The sequence below is a fragment of the Strongylocentrotus purpuratus genome, unplaced genomic scaffold, assembly GCF_000002235.5.
Source record: "Strongylocentrotus purpuratus isolate Spur 01 unplaced genomic scaffold, Spur_5.0 spur5_scaffold_11, whole genome shotgun sequence".
In the NCBI taxonomy this organism is placed as follows: Eukaryota; Metazoa; Echinodermata; class Echinoidea; order Camarodonta; family Strongylocentrotidae; genus Strongylocentrotus; species Strongylocentrotus purpuratus.
The window spans coordinates 24,825,057-24,849,584 of record NW_022145596.1 but is presented as its reverse complement, the minus strand read 5'-3'; the positions used below and the strand labels follow the sequence as shown (position 1 = coordinate 24,849,584).

General features: G+C 37.1%; 1 protein-coding gene across 1 annotated transcript; it reads left to right on the top strand.

Moving 5' to 3' along the window:
* The first annotated feature begins 2,158 nt into the window (after nucleotides 1-2,158).
* LOC100892801 (acylglycerol kinase, mitochondrial) lies at nucleotides 2,159-22,756 on the top strand. The gene is made up of 13 exons (XM_030980947.1): nucleotides 2,159-2,288; nucleotides 4,625-4,664; nucleotides 5,319-5,398; nucleotides 6,195-6,270; nucleotides 9,377-9,600; nucleotides 10,353-10,422; nucleotides 12,670-12,752; nucleotides 13,638-13,698; nucleotides 14,477-14,609; nucleotides 16,200-16,300; nucleotides 16,984-17,051; nucleotides 21,511-21,604; nucleotides 22,113-22,756. The coding sequence occupies exons 1-13, from the start codon at nucleotides 2,179-2,181 to the stop codon at nucleotides 22,248-22,250; spliced, it is 1,278 nt and encodes a 425-aa protein (XP_030836807.1). The 5' UTR covers nucleotides 2,159-2,178; the 3' UTR covers nucleotides 22,251-22,756.
* Nucleotides 22,757-24,528: the final 1,772 nt, after the last annotated feature.

The following is a 24,528-nucleotide window of genomic DNA, read 5'->3' as shown; positions in this document are numbered from 1 at the left end:
CTATAAGACTACCATAGGCCATGTACTGTACTGTAGCTGCTCCTGACACAACCTTCTTCTTCTTCTTGATTTGTTTTTGTTTGGCAATCAGTCACAGTTGACTATTTTTGCCACACACTATTTTTATGAATTATTGTACAATTTCATGTCATAAATGACTATTTTGGGGATTCTTTCTCTTTCCATCCTCTTTCCTTCCTCTTTTTTTTCTTTTTAGACTCTATAACTTTTTTTAGAGAGAAAATTCAATAAATTAAAAATTTTGGAAAGAGACGACGGCCTATAAGCAAGTTGTGAATGAAAAACGCCTATAAACTAAAACTAAACGTACGTACTTGTGTTTACGCGCGCGTGCGCGTTCAAATATCACCTCACGTATGCACATGTGTACTTCGCACTTACCCCCACCCTTTTCAAAATGCCATCTTACCAGTCTTTGAGGTATATTTCGCAGACTTTCGGTTTTAACCTAGGTCACTCCGGCATAGGTGAGGGGGTGCCAGCTAGCATGTGATGTTGGAGGTGATCACCGAATTGTTAGAAAAAGTAAAAGGTCAAATTAGTTACAAGTATTGTGGGCTTTATTGGTGCAAGAAAAAGGAAAAGAGAAGATAAGGAAAAAAAAAAGAAAAAAAAAATCAACAACAATTTAATGGTTTTGATACAGCCGCTTTGTTCTTAAAACGAAGCGAACCATTGCTTTTTGTTTAACTATTTCTGAAAGTTTAAGTAGTGTCATGATTTCCTGTGGATGTGATAAATCAGTTTCTACGAGTAACATAGCTCTTTCTATTATGTACTTTGGGCATTCAGTGAGAAAGTGGTTTACAGTTTCAGTACGTCCTATGCAGTTATTGCAATAGCCTGTCGAGTGTATATTCAATCTGAAGAGATCTAAGTTCAAACCTATCACTCCTATTCTTAATCTATGGAGAATACTTTCTTCAAATCTGTTCAACTTACATTCATATGGTTGATTTACTGTCAGGCAGTATATGTCTAAGAGAGCTATCAGAATTATTCCATCTGTCTTGCCAGAGTTTTATATACTTGCTGGTAATAATACTCTTTATTTCAGAAAAGGATAATTTATTACAAATTTCAATGTTATTTTGTAAAGCAGATTTTGCATAAAAATCTGCCATTTCATTTCCGTGTACACCACAATGGCTAGGAATCCATTCTAAGTGTATGTGTTTTCCTTGATACGATAATTTTGTACTTAATGTAATAATTTCAGTTACAAATGTAATATCTTTTTCATCCTTTATGGCGAGCAGGGCGCTTACGGAATCACAAAAAATAACAATGCCAACATACACATTAATGTTCTCTAGCCAATTAAGCGCAAGGACAATTGCAGCCAATTCAGTTCTGAAAGATGAGGTGTGATCCGCCAATCGTTTGGCTTGTTGAAAGGAGAATGCAGGTACATAAAAAGAAGCAGAACTTATTCCAAAACTTGGAACCTTTGACCCATCTGTATAGATGTGTAGTTGTATTGGCCATTTGGTACTGATCAATTCTAAACTGCGTTGACGTAAATAAGATGGGTTTTCATGTTTGTTCACTATTTCGCTTAATTCTATCGACACTTTTGGAGCATTAATTTTCCAAGGGGGGAAACTAGGTATAGTGTAAGGTTCGATAGTACAATGTTTCATTAGTTCTGTTCTGCATCCAAATGGCTTGTTATTCTTTTGGAGCTTCAAAAGTTCCATTTGCCAGCTGGGCTAATATGACAGGGTGATCTCGATGCATTTCAATCTTTTGTCTGAATCTGTCCGCCAGCATCTGTCTTCTTAAGTCTAAGGGCATTTCACCTAGTTCAACTTGTAGTGAATCTAATGATGTAAGAGGAAGAGCTCCCGCACAAATTCTCAAGGCTTGATATTGAATGGAGTCAAGTGATTTCTTTATACTTTGAGCCGCACTGTCATAGGCTTCACAACCAAAATCTAATAACGATCTAATCAATGCTCTATATACCATTAGCAGGGATTTCGAGGAGCTTCCCCATGTAGTCCCAGTAAGGCACCTAAGAATGTTCAGTTTCTTTTTACATCTAAGGACTACGGTAGCTTGGCTAGACTTCTCTCAAGGCACAATGATTTTTTGATTAAGTGTCAAATTAGGGTCTGTGCCTCCAGACTAATATGCAGTCTATATTGCATCAAGATGGCAGCCCTCATGAACGGAGCACGCACATTGAGAAATCACTGGAAAAAGTCAACAGTTTTAGCAGTTTTGTCTGTATGGGGTGCAAACTTTCTAGTAGACCGATATAAGTGAGTCTGGAAAACTTAATTGTGACATTCATTTTAGTGATTAAGATAAATGAAAGTGTAAACCATGGAAACTGTACCGAGAAATTGAAACTGTACTAGACTACTTTGACTTCAGTCCCACTGGCAGTTTTCTGTGTAGGCCTACTACTACTCAGTACTACTGTAGAGTAAAGGAGCCCGTTTTCGGCCACTTAAGACAAAATCCTATTTTTAGGACCCTTAACTTCCTATTTATTATCATTTTTTGTTCAAATCATGAAGCAAATATTATTATTATTTAAACAAAAAAAGAATCCCAGAAAAAAATCACGAATTGCCATGACAATATTCATTTCAATTTTCACTGTTTTGGAGCCAGTTATCGGCCAAGCGTTTCAGTTTACGGTCGCATGTACAAAGTCAATAGGAAGCGCTCCCGCGCGCCGTGCGTTTCCGCGCTGATGTACAGCACAAGCGGGCGGAGCAGGTATCCCACGCCGGAGCTCCCTGGTGCTCGCCTGGCCGAAGACAGGCACAGCGGTGATCGGAAGTTGGAATCTGAATTAGACAGACATATCGTGTGTGCGTGGCAGGGTCCGGCTGCATTGATTTAATATATGCGATGAGATACTTTTGAGCTTGCGACTAACACAAAATCGGGCTCTAAATCTGAAAAATACTTGAAATAAAGCTGATTTTATGGTACCCATATTTCTTACATACACGCGTAAGATACTTGATTTTTCAGATTCGGGTAGCGGGACCGTCGATTACATCGCTAAAATGTGATATTTTAGGATATATTTTTCATTGCAAATGTGGTTCTTCAGTGACACTGGCATGGTATGGTATGAGTGGGATATGTGTTATGCTATTATGCGATGTATTTTAGAGTGATTTTACCTTGCATCCAACCAATCGGCCGAAAACTGGAGCTGGCCGATTACCGGCTCCTTTACTCTATATAGGCCCTACTTAGTTTAATGAAGTCTTTATTAAAGGCTTCGTTTAACAATGTTAAATCTGAGATGCATGGCCCGACATGTTATCAGTGCCTGTGATATGGAGTAATATTGAAGCCCTAAAAAAATTGCGCTTCAAAATGATCAAGAAAAATGTAGAAGTGCCTCAAAAAAGTAAAAATCTTCGAGTTACCGGTTTTACCAGTAGGGCCTAGGGGCGCTGGTCCGAGAATAAGGATCGTCTTCATAAACGAGGATCGTCTTCTTTAACACAGACAGATGCGTCCTCAAAAAATAAGGACCGTCTGCTTTTTCGCAGATGTTTCATATTTTTAATCGGCGCATTGGCGATGCAAAAAACGGATTCTGCAATGATTTTCTTGATGCATTTTACATTGACTTTGTACAGAGACCTTCACATTATAAGCAATAAATCCTTGGGAAGACGGACAACCCATAAAAGTAGATGGTGAACTAGGGTTATTTTCCCCCGGGGAATCCATTTTTGGCATCGCCAGCGGGCCGTTCTGTAACATGAAACCCCCAGAGCGCTGATGAAAAAAAAACGTCCTCGAAAATGCAGACGACCCTTATTTTTGAGGACGCATTTTGTCCTCGTTTAGGAGGATATCCTTGTTTATGAGGACGATCCTCATTCTCGGACCAGCGCCCCTACTGTTTACCATACTCATTTTCCCCAATAGACTGTTGTGTTATGAAAACCGTTTTAAAATTTGTAATTCCAAACATAAATATCTTTATAATCAGACAGGCGATCGGCTTGTAAATATCATGGGATTCCTGACTGACCTAAAGCCTAAAGGCTTATTATTATCATTGCAGCATGAGCTAAATCCAGGATTTTGTTTCAGAATCTGAGACAAAGTTACTGGGTCCCTGAAGAAGAGGGAAGAAGACGGACTGAGCTGCGCTAGTGTACTTTCCCATTATGAAATATGATATTGATATCACCTAGCCTTATTCAATTGGCACCCATACCCTGAGACTTAAGCTTTTTAAGTAACACTAAACCTAATCCTAACCCACTCCAGCAAAGCATAGAGAGTCATAACTCCAGGGAGCTCCAGATCGAATCCTGAAACACAAATCAAACAGCGGGTTATGGCAACATTTTTTCCGACATGTGAAACGGAAGTGATTACAAATTTTGACGAAGAGGAAGTACGCATGCACAGTAGCAGCGCAGCAAATGTGAATATTCATGCTACAGAGCGCCTTTCGCTCGAAAATGCTGAATATGCACGAGGTGAATTTGCTAAATTCATCAAACTCTGCGCGTGCACCTTAGTACACTAAACTAAATTAACTAATCACTATTGTAGTAATATTCTAACCAAATTTCTTCACCCCTGTCTATCTCGATACAATCCACAGGGCAGATCTTTTGAGAGCGGAATACTGCAGACAAGCTCAGGTAATTATGCAAACTGAATCATCAGTAGGATCTATCGTATAGTCAATTTTTTATTGAAAATTTGCGAACATTATGTAAAATTCAAAAATTCATTGTGGTGCTATGTACATCGCTCGAGTCCTACAGCAATGCTAACTTGACAATCTTATGGATCTGTTGATGCTGTACAGTACGTTCATGTTTCACATGCAAGTCAATCCCTTTTGAAAATTCAGGCACACTGCCAAACAACGGTTCCAGATTCTGTCCATTCGATGTAATTTGGAGTTTTGTATCTGCTTTTGATCTGGTGTCTGTTACAGTGTTGTGACTGGGGTATAAGATTATGGAACTAAAGGCTAAGGACAGTCCAAAATGTCTACATATGATATGATCATGAAATGTGTAGGTTCATCTATAGAAATACATTTTCGACTGAGCGATGACTTATGACACGGCTCAACACTAACAGGTGCCTGGGACATTCGCCCCCACCCCCCCCCCCCCATTTTTCCCTATTTTTTTCTTCCATAGGGCTCATACATCAAGACTCCAAGAAAATAAATCTGGACCCCCTTTCAAGGAAATATATTAGTGTGGAGACTGCTTATGACCAGTTTTAGTTTGACAGTGTCCTGTACTTATGGCATGTTTTTCTGTCTCTATCTTTCATAGCTGTATGGACAGCAACTCACACAGACCATCAGCAGACCTGTTAAAGCAACTGTCTTCTTGAATCCAGCTGCTAGAAAAGGGTAAACATTTCTCATTGAAAAGCAAGAAAATCATCTATATAATGTAGGCAAATGTTCTTTACCTACAGGTTACTTCATTAAAAGTTTCAATAAGAAAAGCAACCCTCCCCCCAAAAAATTAGTCTTTATAAACAAGTTGTCTTTCTACCTAGGTTGTCTCTCTAACAGGTTTCAGTGCCATTCTCCACTAAAGTGTTCAATTCAGGTACAAAATGTAGTACAAATGACGATATATTTGCTCCAAGAAATTTATTAAAATCGTTTCGATTTGCAAACTTTGATACCTACAGAATACAAAACAATGGATGCTTTAACATTGCATATTCGTAATCCACTGCTAAGCCCCTTTTTTCAATCTTACATAAACTTTCAGTTGTGGCCCAATGTAGATACACCCATAAAGTGATGTGCTGGGCCTTGAATCCAAGACCTTTCCATTTCTAATCAGGTGTTCAAATCATTTGGCATTGACATCTCAATGTTATTTCATGAACATTGTTAAATTTTGATTACTGATACACATATAATTTACACTCACATGGAACAAACTCAAGTAGGAAAGTAGATGACATTTATTCACTATGGATTGATGTCATTTATATATTTGATATGAACAGGGGTGCTTGTATGAACATTACTCTTTGAGATTCCTTTCTATTTGTTGTGAGCGTCGAAATCGGCAGCCTAGCATAGCCGGGTAATGTTGGAGCGCCTTGAGGACCTTGCAAGGTCGATACGTGCGCTATATGAGAATCCAATATCATTATTATTATTATTATTATTATTTCATTTTTAGCAAAGCCAAGAAGCTCTTCCAGAAGAATGCTGCCCCACTTCTCCACCTTGCCGGTCTTGATGTTGAAATCATACAGGTATGATGATCTGGATTTATAAAGCACTTAATACGGATTACCGTCTCTAACCGCTTCACAGACATTACCCCAGTCATTGGATTCATTCATGCACAACGTGCACCATCTCCACTCCCTGCGGAGTATTCTAACCAAAGTGGCTGTGAGGGCATAACACAAATGCTTTCTCATCCTACCAGTTCCCATGCCTTGCCGAAGGACATTAGTGACATGTTTGACTCACAAGGGTGACATTTAAAAGGGTCATGTACTAGCTCTCCTGAGTTGGCTTTAAAGAGAAGTTTAGTTGTGGCATGGTTGTGGTGAAGGTAAAGAATCATTAGTGAGCTTTCTTGTTCTCGTTATGTCAGTTAGGTCAAATATCATACAGTAGTGGTAGTATTTATTTCCGTATAAAAACATGATAACAATGTGGATTGACACATTCCGTGGGGTCCAGAACAAGTACATAAACACATCTGAACAACAGTAAATGAATTGATTGTCAAAGAAAAACATTACATGTATTAAATACAATTCTGCAATCTTAGATTTAAATATATTAATACTAGGGGACGATTTGATATGAGGAAGTGTGTTGTAGGCCTTTGCGTTTCTATACTTGAATTGAATGATCTTTTGAGGTAATTTGTTCTCGATTTGGGTAATTCTATTTTAGCTCTAATTTGGAAAAGGTAGGAATGGATTATCAACTCATATTCATTTCTTAAATATTCAGGGGTTAGATTATTAATAATTTTATACATAAGAACAAGGGAATGATGATTTCTTCTATGTCCCAAGAGTTGGCAATTAAGAGCATTACTGTAATTTATGGTGTATTTTTTTTTTTTAAAGTTCCGATTTATGCCCCTCCACCTGGCACTATGCCTGGCAATGTCTCCCAGCTCAGTAATCGGTGTGTTGACTCACCACTAGAAAACTAGAACAACACTCAAATTTGTCTGTCATCTTGGTTTGAAAGTAATCTTTCTGATAGATCTCAATATGTAGTTTATAATAATAATTCCTCCAATTTTTCTTCTATTACACAGCGTACCACAAGTTTCTATCCTAGGTCCTCTACTGTTTTTTAATTTACATTAATGATCTTACACATTCAGCTGCACTTCGCAGTTAAATGAAAGGCCTTCCCGCGTGGGTTTTTTAACACGGACCTGGCTTGCTGCCGACTCTGTCGGCAAAAAAAAGAAGAAAAAAGTAAGAGGGGTGCGGTTAATACACAAGGGCGGTTTATACACCGTTAATTACGGTATGCATTTCCAAAACAGAGACATGATCAAGAAGTGCCTCAAAAAAGTAAAAACCTTTAAGTGACTGGTTTTACCATACTTGTTTTTCCCAATAGACTGTAGTGTTATGAAAACCGTTTGGCAAACGCAAAATTTGATTTTGATTTTTAATCATAAATATCTTGATAATTAGACAGGTGATCTGCTTGTAAAAGTCATGGGGTTCCTGACTGACCTAAATGTTTATAATTATTATTGCAGCATGAGCTAAATCAAGGATTTTTTAAAAGGATCTAAGAGTAAAGACAAAGTTACCGGATCCCTTTAAGAATACAAATGTTGCATTGCCAGCCAAAGAAATCCTCGGACAGATCATCATAGATTTGGGAGGGAATACCCACACAATTGATGTGAAGCCATTGGTTACATATGCACCATAGTACACCATAATCCCTTTTGATTATTTTTTTACAAGTTTCATATAACAGGCACATGGGTATTTGTAGGCGCTAAAGTCAATACGTAAACAATTCAAATTACAGTTAAAAAGAAGAAAAAAATTAAATACAGCCTGTCCGAGTCCTTCAATTTACTAAAAACCCGGTTAGGAACAAGGAGATCAACCTATCGTAGACCATGTCATTGTATTTGCAAAGATAATTCACTTATAGCAGTGCATGATGAATGATGGGAACAGGAGAATAAGTCTGGTATTTCAATCATTGATTGTCATTTGAAGCACTGACTTGTTCAAGGAGAGCTGTCAGTAGAGGGATTAACGATCAGAGAAATCCTAGAAATGTCCCCTGAAAAAGAAGGCTCTTTATATGTCCTCATATTTAAAATATGAGAAATAGTTGAAAAGTTTGGACCAAACTCTCATGCCACATGAGGCCTGCCTTCATCAGCTCGAGTTTGCCAAATAACCCGCTATTTTCAGACTCTGGATAGTATCACAAACTAGCTCGTACAGACGCAAATTAGCCCGCTATTTCCCAAATAGCGGGATATTTTGGAAACAAGACCAATATTTCTTAGGATATTTCTCGATCAAATATCCTGCTAATTGCAACTGTGGGCTGATGAGGATGCAAATTATCTGGCTAATTTTCGATTGGGATAGTTCAAATAGCGGGTTATTTTGGCAAACTCAAGCTGATGAGGACAGGCCTACCTGTAGTCCCATGTGCACACCTGTTACTCTGTTTAGTACATGTGATTTCACAGACAAATTATTCAGTTTCTTCTAGTCATAATGACCATTACAAAGCCTCATTTTATACACCGATTCCTACATGCACATACCACATCATAGACCTATGAAGAGTACCATAGTAAGTGGCTTGGACATCACATAAGCCAAGGATATAAATAAGGACCCTCTTGGCCTCCTCTTCTACATCATTTTGAAAAGAATAGCTCCATTCTTCTTGAAACAAAAACAGATACATTCGATATGAAGTTTAGTCTCATGGAAGATATTTTGCCTAATCTAACAATGAAACAAAGCAAGACAAGTCATAAGTATTAAAGCTATTGAATTTTCATTCATGACAGGTGTTCAAAAACACAGGAAGTGCTAAATAACCACTTTGAATGGTGAATCTAAAGTTCTGATAGACAGGATTACTAATATATTCAAATTTTATGCAATTTTTTAATATTAAAACAAATATTGTTCTTGAGAACCTGAAAATTTGCCCCATGCTTGTCCGAAATAGAAACAACTTATGTATACAGACTGGATTTGTATTGTAGTTCATTCATTAATAACAGGTTAATGGAATAACTCATTGCTAGGTCCCCAGGAAAGAAACATCCATAAATTTGAATATGTTAGTAAAACCGGTCTATTCTATATTTCTTGTTTGCAGACCTCGATGGAAGGTGAAGCAAAGGATTTAGCTGGATCCCTGGCTAAGACGGACATTGTGATCATCGCCGGCGGAGATGGGACGGTAGCAGAGGTCATCACTGGACTACTCAGAAGAGAGGATGAGCAAGCGGTCAGTTCAAACTGGACATTGGGCATTATACCGGTTGGAGCAACAAATTCTTTGGCCAGGATATTGTACTCGGATGCAGAGGTCGATGTCAGGTAAACATTATCGAAGGGATGGAATTATAACTAGACATGTCATACTTGTTTGGAACAAGTATTTTTTAGAAAATGCTTAAAATGTCCTGAAACGTATGCAAAATGAATTTGAAACGATTTGAAGCATTATAAAATTTTGCGCGCGCATTGATGCGCGGGCGTATGTATGCGCAAACGTTTTTTTACCTGAAATTGACCGGACAGATGTTGACCTTGGTAATGATAAATATGAATGAGAAATGACTTTCTGTTATGAATATATGATCATGAGTTCATTTTCACAAAATGGCGCCTAGATGACGTCATCAGTCAAGGTCAAGGTTGAAAACGTTATTGCTATTTCCCTATATACCTATACATATGTGTGCCAAATTTCAAGTTATTTGATTGATCCATTTTCAAGTTATCTTGCTAACAAAAAAGTTGTAAGAATAAAGAAAAATAAATAAATAAATAAATAATAAAGGCAATTTTAACAAAATTATAAGGTGGTCTGTACGATATACAGCCCACCTGATAAATAAATAATAAATAAATGATAAAAACGATTTTAACAAAAATATAAGGTGGTCTGTATGATATACAGCCCACCTGATAATGAATTAAATTATGAAAGCACTGATGGAAGGTTTAGGTTAGGGAGATCAATAGATTAATTTTGTTGTGTAACAGAAATGCCATACAAGGTAATGAAAATGGTTTTGATTTGTATATAACTCAAGTTCTTTTAAATATTTTTGACTGTATTACAGATGGATGTGCAATTCTGCAATGGCAATCATCAAGGGTTTCACCAGACAAGTAGATGTCATGTCAGTACAGGTGATATAACATTTGAAAAATAATAATAGGAATATTTACAATACAAATGTTTATTATACAGTGCGTCCCAGAAAAAAATGAAACCGAGAACTTCAATGTTTTATCATAACTTAATCACAATTATAATTAATAAATGACACATATTTGGAGAGCTTAGATACTCCTCTTTCATTTGGTGCAACTCATATGATGCATATTTCACGCATGAGTGATTAAAAGCAATTTGAAGAGAGGAAACCAAAAAGTCATTTGGTGGGCGGTATCTGAATTTCAAGGAGAAAATCACATTTCTAGAAAGTTCAATTTCTGCCCTGTCATATGACACCTCAATCAGGAAAACAAGCTACATGTAGGAATAACAAAGTTCTATTTGTTTAAAATTGCTTGCATTTCCATAATTTGATCAAACGAGTTCGTTTTCACTGGCTACCTGCCGTAGCAACAAACAGAGTTGACAAAAGACTTAACTCCATTACGTTGAAGATCAACCAGGCATCAGGTCTTTCGTCTTCTTTGTGCATGGCTGATCGCCAATGAAACAGAGTTAAGTCTTTTATAAATGTAATGCTTCCTGGGAGAAGTTTCAATTATTAAATATATTTGTGGCATTCCACCCAGTAAATAAGATCGATTGATCGATCTGTATCAATAAGGTCGATTGATCGACCTGTATTGAAAAAACACAAGTCACAAGTTTTTTTTCTGACTTGTTTTTTATAAATACAGGTCGATCAATCGACCTTATTGATACAGATCGATCAATCGATCTTATTTACTGGGTGGAATGCCACAAATATATTTAATAAGAGTTAAGTCTGTTGTCAATTCTGTTCGTTGCAACGGCAAGAAGCCAGTAAAAACGAACCAGTTTGATCAAATTATGGAAATGCAAGCATTACTTTAAACAAACAGAACTTTGTTATTCCTGGCTCATTTTTCCTGATTGAGGTGTCATTGAGGTGTCCCTTTCTAGAAATGTGATTTTCTCCTTGAAATTCAGATACTGCCCGGCAAATGACTTTTTTGTTTCCTCTCTTCAAATTGCTGTTAATCACTCATGCGTGAAATATGCATCATATGAGTTGCATCAAATGAAAGAGGAGTATCTAAGCTTTCCAAATATGTGTCATTTATTAATTATAATTGTGATTAAGTTATGATAAAACATCGAGGATTCTCGGTTTCGTTTTTTCTGGGACGCACTGTACAACTCACGCCTAGTCACATGTGATTAATTTACTGGGACTATTCCACGTTTTTTCATGAAAGGTGTGCGAAGGTATAAAGTACTATCCAACAATTTTTAAGTAAACGATGTGCAGCAGTGCACCCAGAGGTTAGTGCGCTTATCAGGTGTTGGCCTATACCTGCATAGCACTGCCCGCAAACACGTATAGAGGTTAGGTTGCTTATCTCTGTTTGCACGCTAAAGTAAGCCGATTTTAAAATATTAAACTTTGGGGTTTTTGTCAGCTATAATGGCACAAGACTATTTGAAATGGATCTTTATTTTCATCAAATAACAAGGATCTATGAGCTTTGTTGTATAACACTTATGATGCATGTTTTAATTCATTCAGTACAGGATCAATCTGCTCTTGTTGAGGCTGTTTATGCAGCTACGTCAGATGATTTTGTACGATAGATGCATACAGCCTCAACTCGAGTGCATATATAGATTGTATGATGAACTCAAAAACTCATTTGCACAAGGGTGAAGAAGATGATGGTGATGGTGATGATGGTGGTGATGATGATGATGCTGATGGTGGTGATGATGATGATGGTGATGGTGATGGTGATAATGGTGATGATGATGGTGCTGGTGATGGGGATGGTGACAATGATGATGATGATGGTGACATTGATGATGATGACAGTGATGATGATGATGATGATGACGATGATGGTGATGGTGATGATGATGATGGTGATGGTGATGGTGATGATGATGATGATGGTGACATTGATGATGATGACGGTGATGGTGATGATGATGATGACGATGATGGTGATGGTGATGATGATGATGGTGATGGTGATGGTGATGATGATGATGATGATAATGGTGATGGTGATGATGATGGTGATGGTGATGATGATGATGATGGTGATGATAATGATGATGATGGTGATAACAAGAACAAGAACATCATTGATAACATTTTGCTTTATGTTTATACCTGAAAATTTGTCTTCTAAAATTGATTTCATTCCCTCCACCCTCCCCCCCCCCCCACCCCTCAGGATGAAACACACGGTCGCAAGTCTTATGCTGTGAATAGTATTCAATGGGGCCCATTGCACGATGCCAATGAGAAAGCTACAAAGTGAGTGTCAACGTTTAATGGATTTTATAGTGTCTGTTTAGGAATAATCTGTCATTTGGTCTGGCAGCTATTGTTCTGAACGTTATTTCATCATTGACATTGGGTTAGAGTTAGGATTGCAATTGAGATTCATTCTTGGTGTAGTATTAGGTATATTGTTTCGTCGGGGGTCGAAGTTTGTAATTTGATGATATTATAATAACAGTAGCACTGAAAGCCCAAGTCCACTCCAAAAATAACTTATTTTCAATAGAAGCAGAAAAATCAGACTAGCCAATCAAAAATAGTCTGAGCAAAATCGGATAACTAATAAGAAAGTTATGAATTTTTAATGACATGAAAAACTTTCAAAATCACTAGAGAAATTGGCAACTCACTCATGAGTCTGTGATGTCATGTCCTCACTATCCACTAATTATTTTCTTTATATTGATGATATAAATTTCCTATTTTCTCTGTAAGAATCTTATTCTTCACACCAGCATCCAAGTTCGATTAATTTTAGTAATATGTTTTTGTGTGGATGCACTAATATAGAGTAATTTTTTGAGTGGACTTGTCCTTAAAGATTGCACAAACTTTTCTTATATTCATGTATTATGTTACTTCTGTATATTCATACATGTAGCTGCACTATACAAATGTAACTATTATGATTATTATTGTTATTATTATATACAAGGCGCTTTCTCATGCCAAAAAAGTTCACTAATTTTGTGAGTGGTTAGGTTTGACAAATGTTTTATGCTGCAAGATGAATCACAACTGACCCAACAGTAAACCGTTGCTTTTCAAGGAAGTTTCTTGCTGTGCAATTGATGTTATTTACAAATCACAAAAGTTTCTGGTTTACAGTCCTACGTTTTTGATATTTTTTTTCTCCAGATTTTGGTATTTCGGACCTCTGAAGTATAGGTTCAGCTACTTATGGGCAGGTCTGACCAAGGTATAGTTATCTAGAAATATATTTTTGTAAGAATGAAACATTCTGTATCAGAAAATAAGCATTGTTAATTTTTACAATATTTTGACAAGTCCATTTTATTTTTTCCTGTTGTGTCCTTAACATTGCTGAATGCATTTATGGAATAGTAGTTTCTATTTAGTAAAATGGTTAGTAGAATCGCTCTATGGCAGGGGCATCATTTTCGACTGCGCGCAGTCGGAGGTCCATCTAGTTTTTAATAATCAAAAAAGAAGATTATCTGGTCAAGTGATATAATCTAATGCATACATGTACCATGTTAAAGATTGCTTGTGTGTCTGCCTATATCTACATGTATATAATAAATACAGCTTTAAAGCTAGCTTTTACAACCATCTCTAGAAATGGAATTCAGTTTTTCTCTTTCAGTTTTTTAGCTCTAAGTAACTCCACTGTTTATCATGCAATAGCTAGGATGCATAGACCAGCACAATAATAGTTAAACCAAATGCAAACTGTCAGAAGTCACATTCCTTGAAAGTATAGCTTAAATTTAATGTGGAGACCACATTATGCATGTGTATTGCTGCGAGAAAATTAATTTTATTTTCTACTATTGCTGAAAAACCCATCTACTTCATCTATATTTAACCAAAATCATATGGCAGTGACGGTAACATATATCATATAATACCATATAATTGTGTAGGGTACTTTTCATTGATAATGTGAGAATTTATTTCTGTCATTACCAGTACTCAAGATGACCCTTTAAACCTATCTCTTATCAACGTGCTAGGTGTTTCCAGCTCAGGTCAAAGGTCATGCGTCATACGGTCACCCGAAGGAGATCCCCGAACCAGTCGTTCCAGAGAAGCTCTGGTGGTGGACCAGACTCGTGAATAGACTCTGGCCCAAACAAGTGGAACCAGGTACTAATTTGTCTAGGATTACAGTCCTGTCTGTGTAGTAAATCTATTCTTGATATTATTTGCTCTAGTATCTTCAACTTTGATATATGACCCCTAAACGTGATCAATTTTTTCTTATAATTTTTGGTTGCAGTACTTGAGCTTGAAACCAACAAGATTCAGGGTCTATATAGTGGGCCAGTGAAAAGTGAAATGACCAACACATTTGAGAGACAAAATGAAATTTAGTAGAAAGTATACTGCTGTTTTGCGTTTTTTTTTTTTGTTATTTTATTTTTTTAATATTCTATCTCCTCATATTTGAATGTGGAGCCTACACTTATGGCAGGTGTATACATGCAGGCTTTAAGCCAAGATAAAAAAAACTGGCTGTCCAGAAGGTGCCCATCAAGTGATGTTGGAAGGGGAAGAAAAAAAAAAGATGTCTTCCACTAGAAATTGGCGTCGTTTACATGTAAATGCCCAGACATCATCCTGGCTATTAAAAAACCTGTAAGCATATACATTTATATGGCCAAATGCTTTTATGGTTTGAACAGAAATCGTAGGAGGCTATTCTTTGCTCAGAGTGAGCATGAGTTCCAATATCAACAAATATAATGGCATACAGCTCAATGGTGCTCCCATTATCCATTTTTTCTTGCATAATTTGTTCCGAAGGATTTATTCTGTGGGCCCATGGAGGGACATATATCTACAATTAATTTTACATTTCCCCCTTTTCCCCTCTCCTTCTTAGTACCCTCATGTCAAAGGTACTTTGTCCCACTTGCAGGCCACAAAAATGAAAAGGTTAAATTCCACTGGCATTTGAAAGATAATACTAATTTAGAACTTTCCTCAAAACTAAAGGGCTTGAAAATGTCTTTTTGTGGGAAAATAACGATGGTTAGTTGTGGAATCGACTTTAAGGATTGCAATCCTATTAGTAAGTAGTCTGATTTTTAGACCCTTGTACCAAATGGTGTACTTTTTTGTGCTGCGCAAAGATTCAATCAGTTTAATTTTGGCTGTAACAAGAAGTTGGTTATTGATGTAAACAAACGCTGATGTATAAAGAGTTGCAATTGATCTGAATCAATCACAAGTTTTGCAGTTCTCTATCTCTATGTACATAGTTGTGATTGATATCAATCACAAAATAATTACGATTATAAGACAGCGCCCTGGTAGAGGTTAAAACAAATTAGTAATTTTGTGAGTTTTCATCTTCTCTTTCTTACCCTGTGATAAATACCATTACAGCATCAGCATCCAATGGAAATTGTTGCTCTTGAAATGTCCTATTCCATACAAATTCAAAAATATTTTACAACTTTTGACCAGGTTATGATGTCCCATGGTTTTGTAGTCATATATACATGTATGCATGATGTATTTAAGTGCCCAGTGCTGTGATTGTTTGTGATTTTCACCAAGATTTTATTCTTTCAATTCTGATGATTCAAAAACCTTATACTGTGGAAAAACATTCCCACTGTGTTTATGATAAACCATTCAAGCTATCAAACTTGATAGCCGGCTCTTTCTCGCACAATGTAAATCTGTGACTTTAAGCCCATGATTATCTCTGATATTTCTACTGTGAAGAACCTGAAGTACAAGAGGTGGAAGAGGAAATATTGGAAGAACTGGACATCTCAACTGTAGAACTGTGTATCATGACGGACAACAGTGGAAGCAAGAGAGAGGTATGATGCCTTCCTAGTACCTGCAGTTATCAGAAAGAAAGTTATTTTATCCACTCAGACAGAGTTGTGAAAAGGTTTTACAGCACTACAGGCGCATTCTCCCCTTAAGTGTTCACAAAGCGATGTTTATGTTGCTGGCAGTACCAATCTGTTTTCAGCCTTGTTTCACCTGATAGATATGAGGTTTATGAAATCAACTTATTCTTAGGAGTCATTGGCTTGAAATATAAGGGGTCGGATCGAGGCTTTGCAAAATGTGTCGTGCCCTCAGGAAACTATGCAAGAACTTCCAATGAATGATGATTCTGTTGGAAACATCAGGGCAGCATTTCATGAGACCGTCACAAGTACAAGTCTGCGGACAACCCATTGAAACGTGTTTATTAAATTTAACACATGTCTGTGAACGTGTACCTACGACGGTTTCGTGAATCGATGCCCAGGAATTTTTATATGCACTTAAAACTCGTTTAGGACCCTCCAGACATATCATTCACAGAGATCACCTGTCTATATTTAAATAGAGATCAAACATTTTGTTTCCCTTGAGGTGAATTTGCCATTGATACACAAAGACCACCTGCCTGTAAAGACTGCCTTGCTTCTCTCCTTTGACAAATGAAAATGTTATATTTAAAACAAATTGTGAAATATTTTGAGTTTTTGAAATGCTTTTATTCCAGGGCCCACCTGCTTTGCAGCTTAGAGTTGGACCTCAAGAGTTGTCAAGAACAGACTTCGTGAAAGAAGGGTATGTATTTTTCACTTTTTCCCTACTTTAAGGGTACTATGTCCCATTTGCAGGCCAACAAAATGAAAAAGTTAAATTCCAACTGCATTTGAAAGATAATACTAATTTAGAACTTCAATAAAAAAGGTGGGGCTTGAAAATGTCTTCAAGTGGGAAAATAACGACTATAATACCCCATTCACAGTGGTTTTGAAATTTGTAGCGGCGTTGTAGCGGAGCGGCGACACCGCCATAACACCGCTACAAATGCATTCACAGTAGAAAAGTTATCCCGCTGCAGCAGCGGGATAAATATCATGTACCCATTCACGCTGCAGCGGGTGATTTTTATTACCTCCGTAACAAACACGTGTATGCATGGCTCATGACCCGCGAGTGACCCCGATATGACCGGAAATACTCCAGCGCGGGGTTTTCGATTGCTTGAAATTGCGCGCGCTAGCTGTACTTTACACACTCTTCCTCATGTAGCTAGCTCGATTTAGCTTTTTGTATCCTCGATCATATTACTTTTTAAAAAACTAGCATTTTTATTGCTTCCAGTCAGAATATTTTAATTTTTTGAAGTGTGAAATATTTTTATTTGGATAATTATAATATCTACATAATAATAAAATCAATTTGAATCCACTGGTTACCGGTACTTTATTTCTATTTCACTTTATGTTCCCCATTGCTGGAGAAAAGAGGTCAGTGATAGGTAAGTAAACAAATCACACGTGTTTGTCGCGGTGTTATAGCGGAGAGCCTTCACACTGAGTAAACACCGCGACAGCAGCGGGACTGTCCCGCTGCTGTAGCTAGGCGAACCTAGCGATAGTTTGTCGCGGCGTTATCGCGAGGCGGTGTTATCCCGCGATAGTTTATAACGGGTCCGAGCCTTCACACTTGTTTCAAGCTTAGTTCGATGGCATTTAATGTCAGACGACAAAGGATAGTACAGTCAGATTGGTATAGTAACGAGAGAGTAGCTTTTAATACTGATGGGGCCATCTGGCGCCCTCTTTTGATTGAAGCTTTACATGTGTTCTTCTAAAATCTCAGAAACAATATTGACACAACACTGAAGACAACACCGCGACAGCAGCGGGACAGTCCCGCTGCTGTCGCGGTGTTTGAGGCCACTGTGAATGGGGTATTAGTTGTCAAATCGACTTTAGGGCTATAGAGCCCAAAAGTAATAGTCTTGATTTTCAGACAATTGTACCGAATGGTCATACCTTTTATGCTGCGCAAAGATTCAATCAGTTTAATCTTGGCCATCACAAGAAGTGGGTTATTGATGTAGACAAATGCTCATGTACCCTTTACAACTTTTTTCATGTATGTTATTACCAAAGAAGAAAAAAAGCCAGTCAGTCACTCAATAGTGTCTGACAGTGAAGTCTAGCAAGTAAACGTGTTTCCTTGCATAATTTGAATATGTGGACACTGCTAACGTTTAAATTTCACAGATAGGACATACGTGACGTATTCATGATTCCGGCAAAGTTCTACAGAATTTGAGGTTGGCTGCAAAAGGGACATAGTACCTTTAACCCTTACTGTACTGGGGGGGGGGGGGCCTGGGAGGCCCCCCCCTCGACATTTTCGGAGATTGCGCCGCAACCGCTTGGAATTTTGAATTGTCGTTTCATGACTTTTTTCCCTCAAGTCTTACGCACATTTTGATACCATTTTCGTCAAAATCGGATATACCTATAAGGCGTTACATAACAATTAGTATGCGCATGTCATCAAAAAAAAAATAAAAAAATTTTAAATCCATCAAAATTTGCATAAATTATCATTATTAATTACATTAAAATAACTTTTTTGTGTTAGAAAAGAAGTTTCATATGAATAATGAGTTTCAACATTTAAAAAGTGGAGTTTGACACGTTTTCTGTAAAATGCATAAAATTAGCGCATTTCGCATAATTAATTAGGCTAATGACAAAAATTTGCATATTCGGAAAAAACTAATTATACCATCTTGTTCCTTACGTAAATATCTACAAACATGCAAATTTTCGTGTTCATCGGACAATCGACGGCCGAGATCATAGGGGGGGGCCTCCCAGGCCCCCCCCCAGTCAGTGGGTGTTCAAAATAGCCCAGTACAGTAAGGGTTAAGAAGCAGCACATGTTAGATGTCTGAATATATAGGCCCTTTACGTATTGCAACCAAATTCATGCATATACCTTTGTGAAGCTCCTTAGTAGGAATTATTTCATTCTCCTGTTACAAGTAATTGTATTTCTATAGTCAGAATGCACATTGCATAAGTTTTGTTAGGTAGGGCAAGCCATAATGTTTGTCTTACATAGCAACAACTTATGTATGCAATTTGAATTCTGACTATTGAAATACAATTATTTGTAACAGTTGAATGAAATGATTTGTAACAAGGCACTTAAAGGCGAAGTCCACCCTGATATTAAAATATTTTGAATAGAAGCAGAAAAGAGAAACAATTGAGTCAGAGTTAGAGAAAAGTCGAACAACAGAAATAAAAGTTATGAATCTTTCAAAATCATGAAAATCATATAATCTTTTAAAAAAATTGACAATGCACACAGAAATTGTGATAACATCCCCTCACAATTCACCACCATCTGAATGACAGAATGACCCAAAATCTCAATTTCTATGAATGTGAAAGGAATAGTAGCCCCATCTTCTTCTTTTTTTTTGGGGGGGGGGGGTGCATAAAAGAACACAGTTATCCATGATATATGATCGAGATAGGTATGAAGAAAATATATCTTTTCATCAAAAAGTAATTTAAGGAAATTTCTTGCATTTAACAAAGGATAAAGTGTGAGGGGTGACATCATATTTAGAGACTGCGTGGCCACTTTGACTCACAGATTTAAAGTGTTTTGTTTTTAATATCTTGTCCGATTTTTCTCAAAGTACCTTCACTGATCAGTTCTCTTTCTTCTCTTCATATTGAAACAAACTTATTATCAGGTTGGACTTCCCCTTTAACAAAGATTTGTGCATTCAATTCAATTACATTACAAAAATATTTATTGGGCAGTGTTCATTCGGAAGTCCACAGTCTTAATGTCAGGTGTGTTATAATCATGTTTCACTGTCCATATCGGGATATATGTCTCAATCTGTATCTGTACTGACTTTGATCTCATTTTGCTGTTGCTTAATATTGTGAGATCTCTGTAGTTTGGCATTGCAAGAAAATACAATGTAGATCTATGTGCATGTATATGTAAGTATGGAAAGCAGTAGGTGATTGAAAAAATAAACTTCATAAGAATTTCATTACACAGACTTTACAACTCATCCTTCATCCTTCATGCACCGATGACCTTTTTATACTGAAATCTTCTATTCATTCATATGCTACAAGAAATGCAAATAGTTTCCATATACCCATAGCTAAGACTTCTTTTTTTTTTTACAAAAAACGGATACCCTTCAATGGACCTATGGTATGGAGTCATCTTCCACCTGACATCAAAAATTGTTCTTCATTGTATTCATTTAAGGCTAAGTTAAGATTATTCCTGTTAAGTAACCCATCCTTTACAACATTCACATATAGGTAGATGCACCCCCCCCCCTTGTCTTTGATATTTTTTCTCCCTCTTCTTTCTCGTTTTTGGTACCACCACATCATTTTACCTTTAAAGTTTTAATTGTATAATTTATTTATTTTTTATTATTGGGGGTAGTCCTCAACAAATCATTTTTGATTTTTGACTACCCCTTCCACAACATTTGCTGATTTTTTCTTTTTAAAACATACATTGCTCCAACTGGAGTCGTTTTATATATATATATATATAATGTACATGTTCTATTATTGTATTGTATGTTTTATTTTTATTTTATGTAGCTCCCTATGTTTTGCATTTGTGGAGAAATAAATTGAACTTGAACTGCTGGGAGGGCAGCTTCTGCAACACCAGAAACTTTCTAATGATAGCCATTCTATTTAAGTCACACGAAAACTAAATTCTTGTGTTTTGATAAATGTACCAAGATGAAATTCAATTATTTTCAATTATTTTGTGGGAGAGAGTTTCATGACGAAAGTTTCTGGTCTTACCGCACTTCATAAGCTCCTGTACTATCTTTTGACATGGCTAGAGACTGATAAAGTTGCATGTACATGTAGCTGCACACCTGCCAACCTTTCCAAATAATCCAGAATATTCAGATTTTCTGGATTTTTAGTACCTGAAAATTTGAATATTCAGATTTTTCAAAATTTCGTGTATTGCCAGTTACACTGCCGCTGCAAGTGCGATTTCATATTTTTTAAGGCATACCGTGCTAGAAATTCCTATTTCTTATTTTCAAATGAGGCAGGTAAGTAGCTGGGTTCATGGGTTAATGGAATTATGTTTAAGTGTCAAAATAAGGTCCTTGTCTCCAGGTGCAGACTAACATTTTAATTTTAGATTTCCTGACTGTATCTATCTTATCCTTTTCTTGTCCACTGTACAGTTGGTCTAGAGCCAGCAAGCAGGATCACATTGAGACGTTCAAGGTGACTGATATCCCTGCAGGAGAAATTCATCTCAAGCCTGATCTAGTAGAGGTAGGCAGTTTGTTGGGGCATGTGGTGGCGTAGCCATGGAATGGAGAGAGGGGGGAGGGGTGTCCATAAAGAGAAAACAGGAAACGAAGATGGAGGCAGGAAAGAAGGTACAATGAGAAGATGAAACCAGACTCCCCTCACCTCTCTCGAAGGCATTCCCATCTCACATTTCATCCTCCTATAATGGTGCCCCCCCCCCCCCACCACCAAAATGACCCTATTATATTTCCTGACCTACACCGGTGTGGTTATTGTGTGATACTTGTATGCTTTTGTTAACTTGAATGTTACAACATTTGATCACTTAATTGATTTTGTTATGTGCTGTGCTAATTTTACAATGGCCTTGACATGTCAAGGACAAACCATCTTTCAGCCATTCGAAAAGATAATCCACTTTGAATCTTTGAATCAGGCCAGCTAATATTTGCTTATGTTCTTGTAAAGCCTTATGTGTCTTATTATTATTATTATTATTATTATTATTATTATTATTATCATGTTGCAGGCAGAGGAAGCCTGGTATACCATTGACAATGATCGCTTCGAGGCCATGCCCATCGTCATCGAGCTACTTCCGTCCAAGCTACGCTTCTTCACCGATGCTCTACCCCAGGCAACACAGCTCAATACCACCACAAGATGACATGCAGTATGCATGCATGGGTGAAGGAAAGTGATATCAAACTTGGTGCTTTGATTCTCCAACATGGATAGATAATCCAGGGTCCAGTCTGGCAAAGAGTTGCAATTGATTACAAATAATGTGCAGTAGACCATTTTCTTAATGTAATCAAATTTAATGCACAAATCTTTGTTTCACTTGAACCGGGTGGTCCTTGTATTAAGCCTTTGGGAATGAGAGAATTCAGTAGTTCAAAGGTCAAGTGCCTTGTTACACGTTATTTCATTCACGTACCTGTCACATATAATTGTATATAATATCGAAAGGCAAAATGCAAATTGCATCCATTTATTGTTGCTAGGTAGGAAAAACATTATGGCTTGTCTATCTAACAACACGTAGGTATATGCAATTCCCATTCTGACTATCGAAATACAATTTTTAGTAACGGCTAGGTGAATGAAATAATTAGTTACAGGGCTCTTAACCCTATCTAGCTTCTAAAGCCCCCCCACCCCACCCCCCTCTACATTTTTTTGCGAAACTTTTTTATCAAAAATAATCTTGCGCTGAAATGTTATGCCTCTTTTCTTTAGAGTCTTTCGCATCTTTTGAAATTAATTTTTAGAAAATCGGACCTACCCTTACAAAGTTACGTAACCTTTTGTCTTTGCATGTCAGCTCAAAAAATTGCTAATTCTCGTAATTTCTGTACAAAACATATGGAAATCTTTTTTTCTCCAAAAGAGATAAAAACGTTGGTTATTTGGTCTGGGTGTGTGTGTGTTTGGTTTTTACAGACCTGTATCAATCAGATATGATTATTTACGTCTGGGGACCGACCTTTAAACGTCACCATCCGAAAGACGTGACTCAGTTTCGAACCTGCATCCTCGGCTGAATCATTTGTAACTTCCATTGTTAGCTGGATTACAGGTGCACGCCACAATGCCTAGTTTATTTGGTCTTGTTTATAGTCTAGGTGTTTATTTTGGGAGTCAAACTAGTTGAATTTTAAATAAAACAACAAAACCAATAAAATACATACGGTAGGTTAAAAAACACAGAAATACCTAAGAATTTATTAAAACAATAGATAACATAGGAAACACCTGGCTCTTCCAATTTTTGTTGTTGTATTATTATGTTGTATTATGGTCTAAAGAATATATGTGGTGAAAACTAATGTTTAAATTTGAAGAATATATGATTTATGGGTAAAAATGTGGATTTATTACCTTATTTGCATAAATTACCATAAATATGCAAATGAGTAAAATTACCATAGTAATCTATACACTTCACTTGACATGCAAGCAAATTCGATCATAGCATTGTGCATTAAACTTGAATGCCTAACAAAATTGGCGTATAGATATCAAATGCAACTCTTTACTAAAAAGCTAGGAGATGCAATCGATATCAATAATTGCAAATTATTTGAAATCAATGGCAACTCTTCCATAAGACGGGGTCCAGACGTACATGCAGTAAAGCCACATTGACTTTTGCATGCAAGATGGTTTAACATCAGATGGTTTAACATCATAGAGCCACTCATCCTCTCCAAGCGCTATAGTTCTCCTGAGAACTATATGCTAAGAAAGATAACAAACAGTCCTTTTCAGGACTACACACCCCCAATAAAGATTACCGAGTCAGAGTCCTTTTCAGGACTCCTCAATCCTCTCTCTCTATCTCACATGGTGAACCTGCAAGACTACTATATATCTACATCACCATGCAAGCCGACACTTACAAGCAGCATCTAAGATGGTTTAATACGCCATGTCATGCAGTGTGGCCTGCCAATGCGGGACACTGAGAGGTGTAGTCATGAAGTGGGAGTGCACTGTAGATGGTATAGTGCATGTCAATCAATCATTTTCTGAATTTTCCGAGAACTTGCCATATCCTTCGATCGAAGAAGCACAGTTCATAAACATTGCGCAACCTTTGTGCATTATTTTGTGACAATGAGTGATTTAAAGTTGGGTGTTTAGGGCTGGTGTTCGTTTTTAATCAACATGAACACCAGCCCTAAACACCGAAGAAGAAATCAGCTGGTGTTCAGGCTTTGACCAATGAATACCATCAACTTCCGATAGCTTGTGTTATTGATTTTGCAAAATTGTCTGCTGAAGAAATCTTGGTGGCTGGTGTTTATAATTCATTTACAAATGTCCTATTCACTAACACTAGGCCCTAGGGATTAACCAAATGTTGATTTCCGGTTCAGTGTAAGTGTTAAGCTATTGATATTGATATCGGTATCGGGCTGTTAATCAGCAAATTTTTA

Coding starts and splice junctions, on each gene's coding strand:
- LOC100892801 (XM_030980947.1), top strand. CDS start 2,179: ATGGCAGCCCTCATGAACGGAGCACGCACATTGAGAAATCACTGGAAA. Junction 16,301..16,983: donor ACAGTGGAAGCAAGAGAGAG/GTATGATGCCTT, acceptor CTTTTATTCCAG/GGCCCACCTGCTTTGCAGCT. Junction 21,605..22,112: donor TCAAGCCTGATCTAGTAGAG/GTAGGCAGTTTG, acceptor ATCATGTTGCAG/GCAGAGGAAGCCTGGTATAC.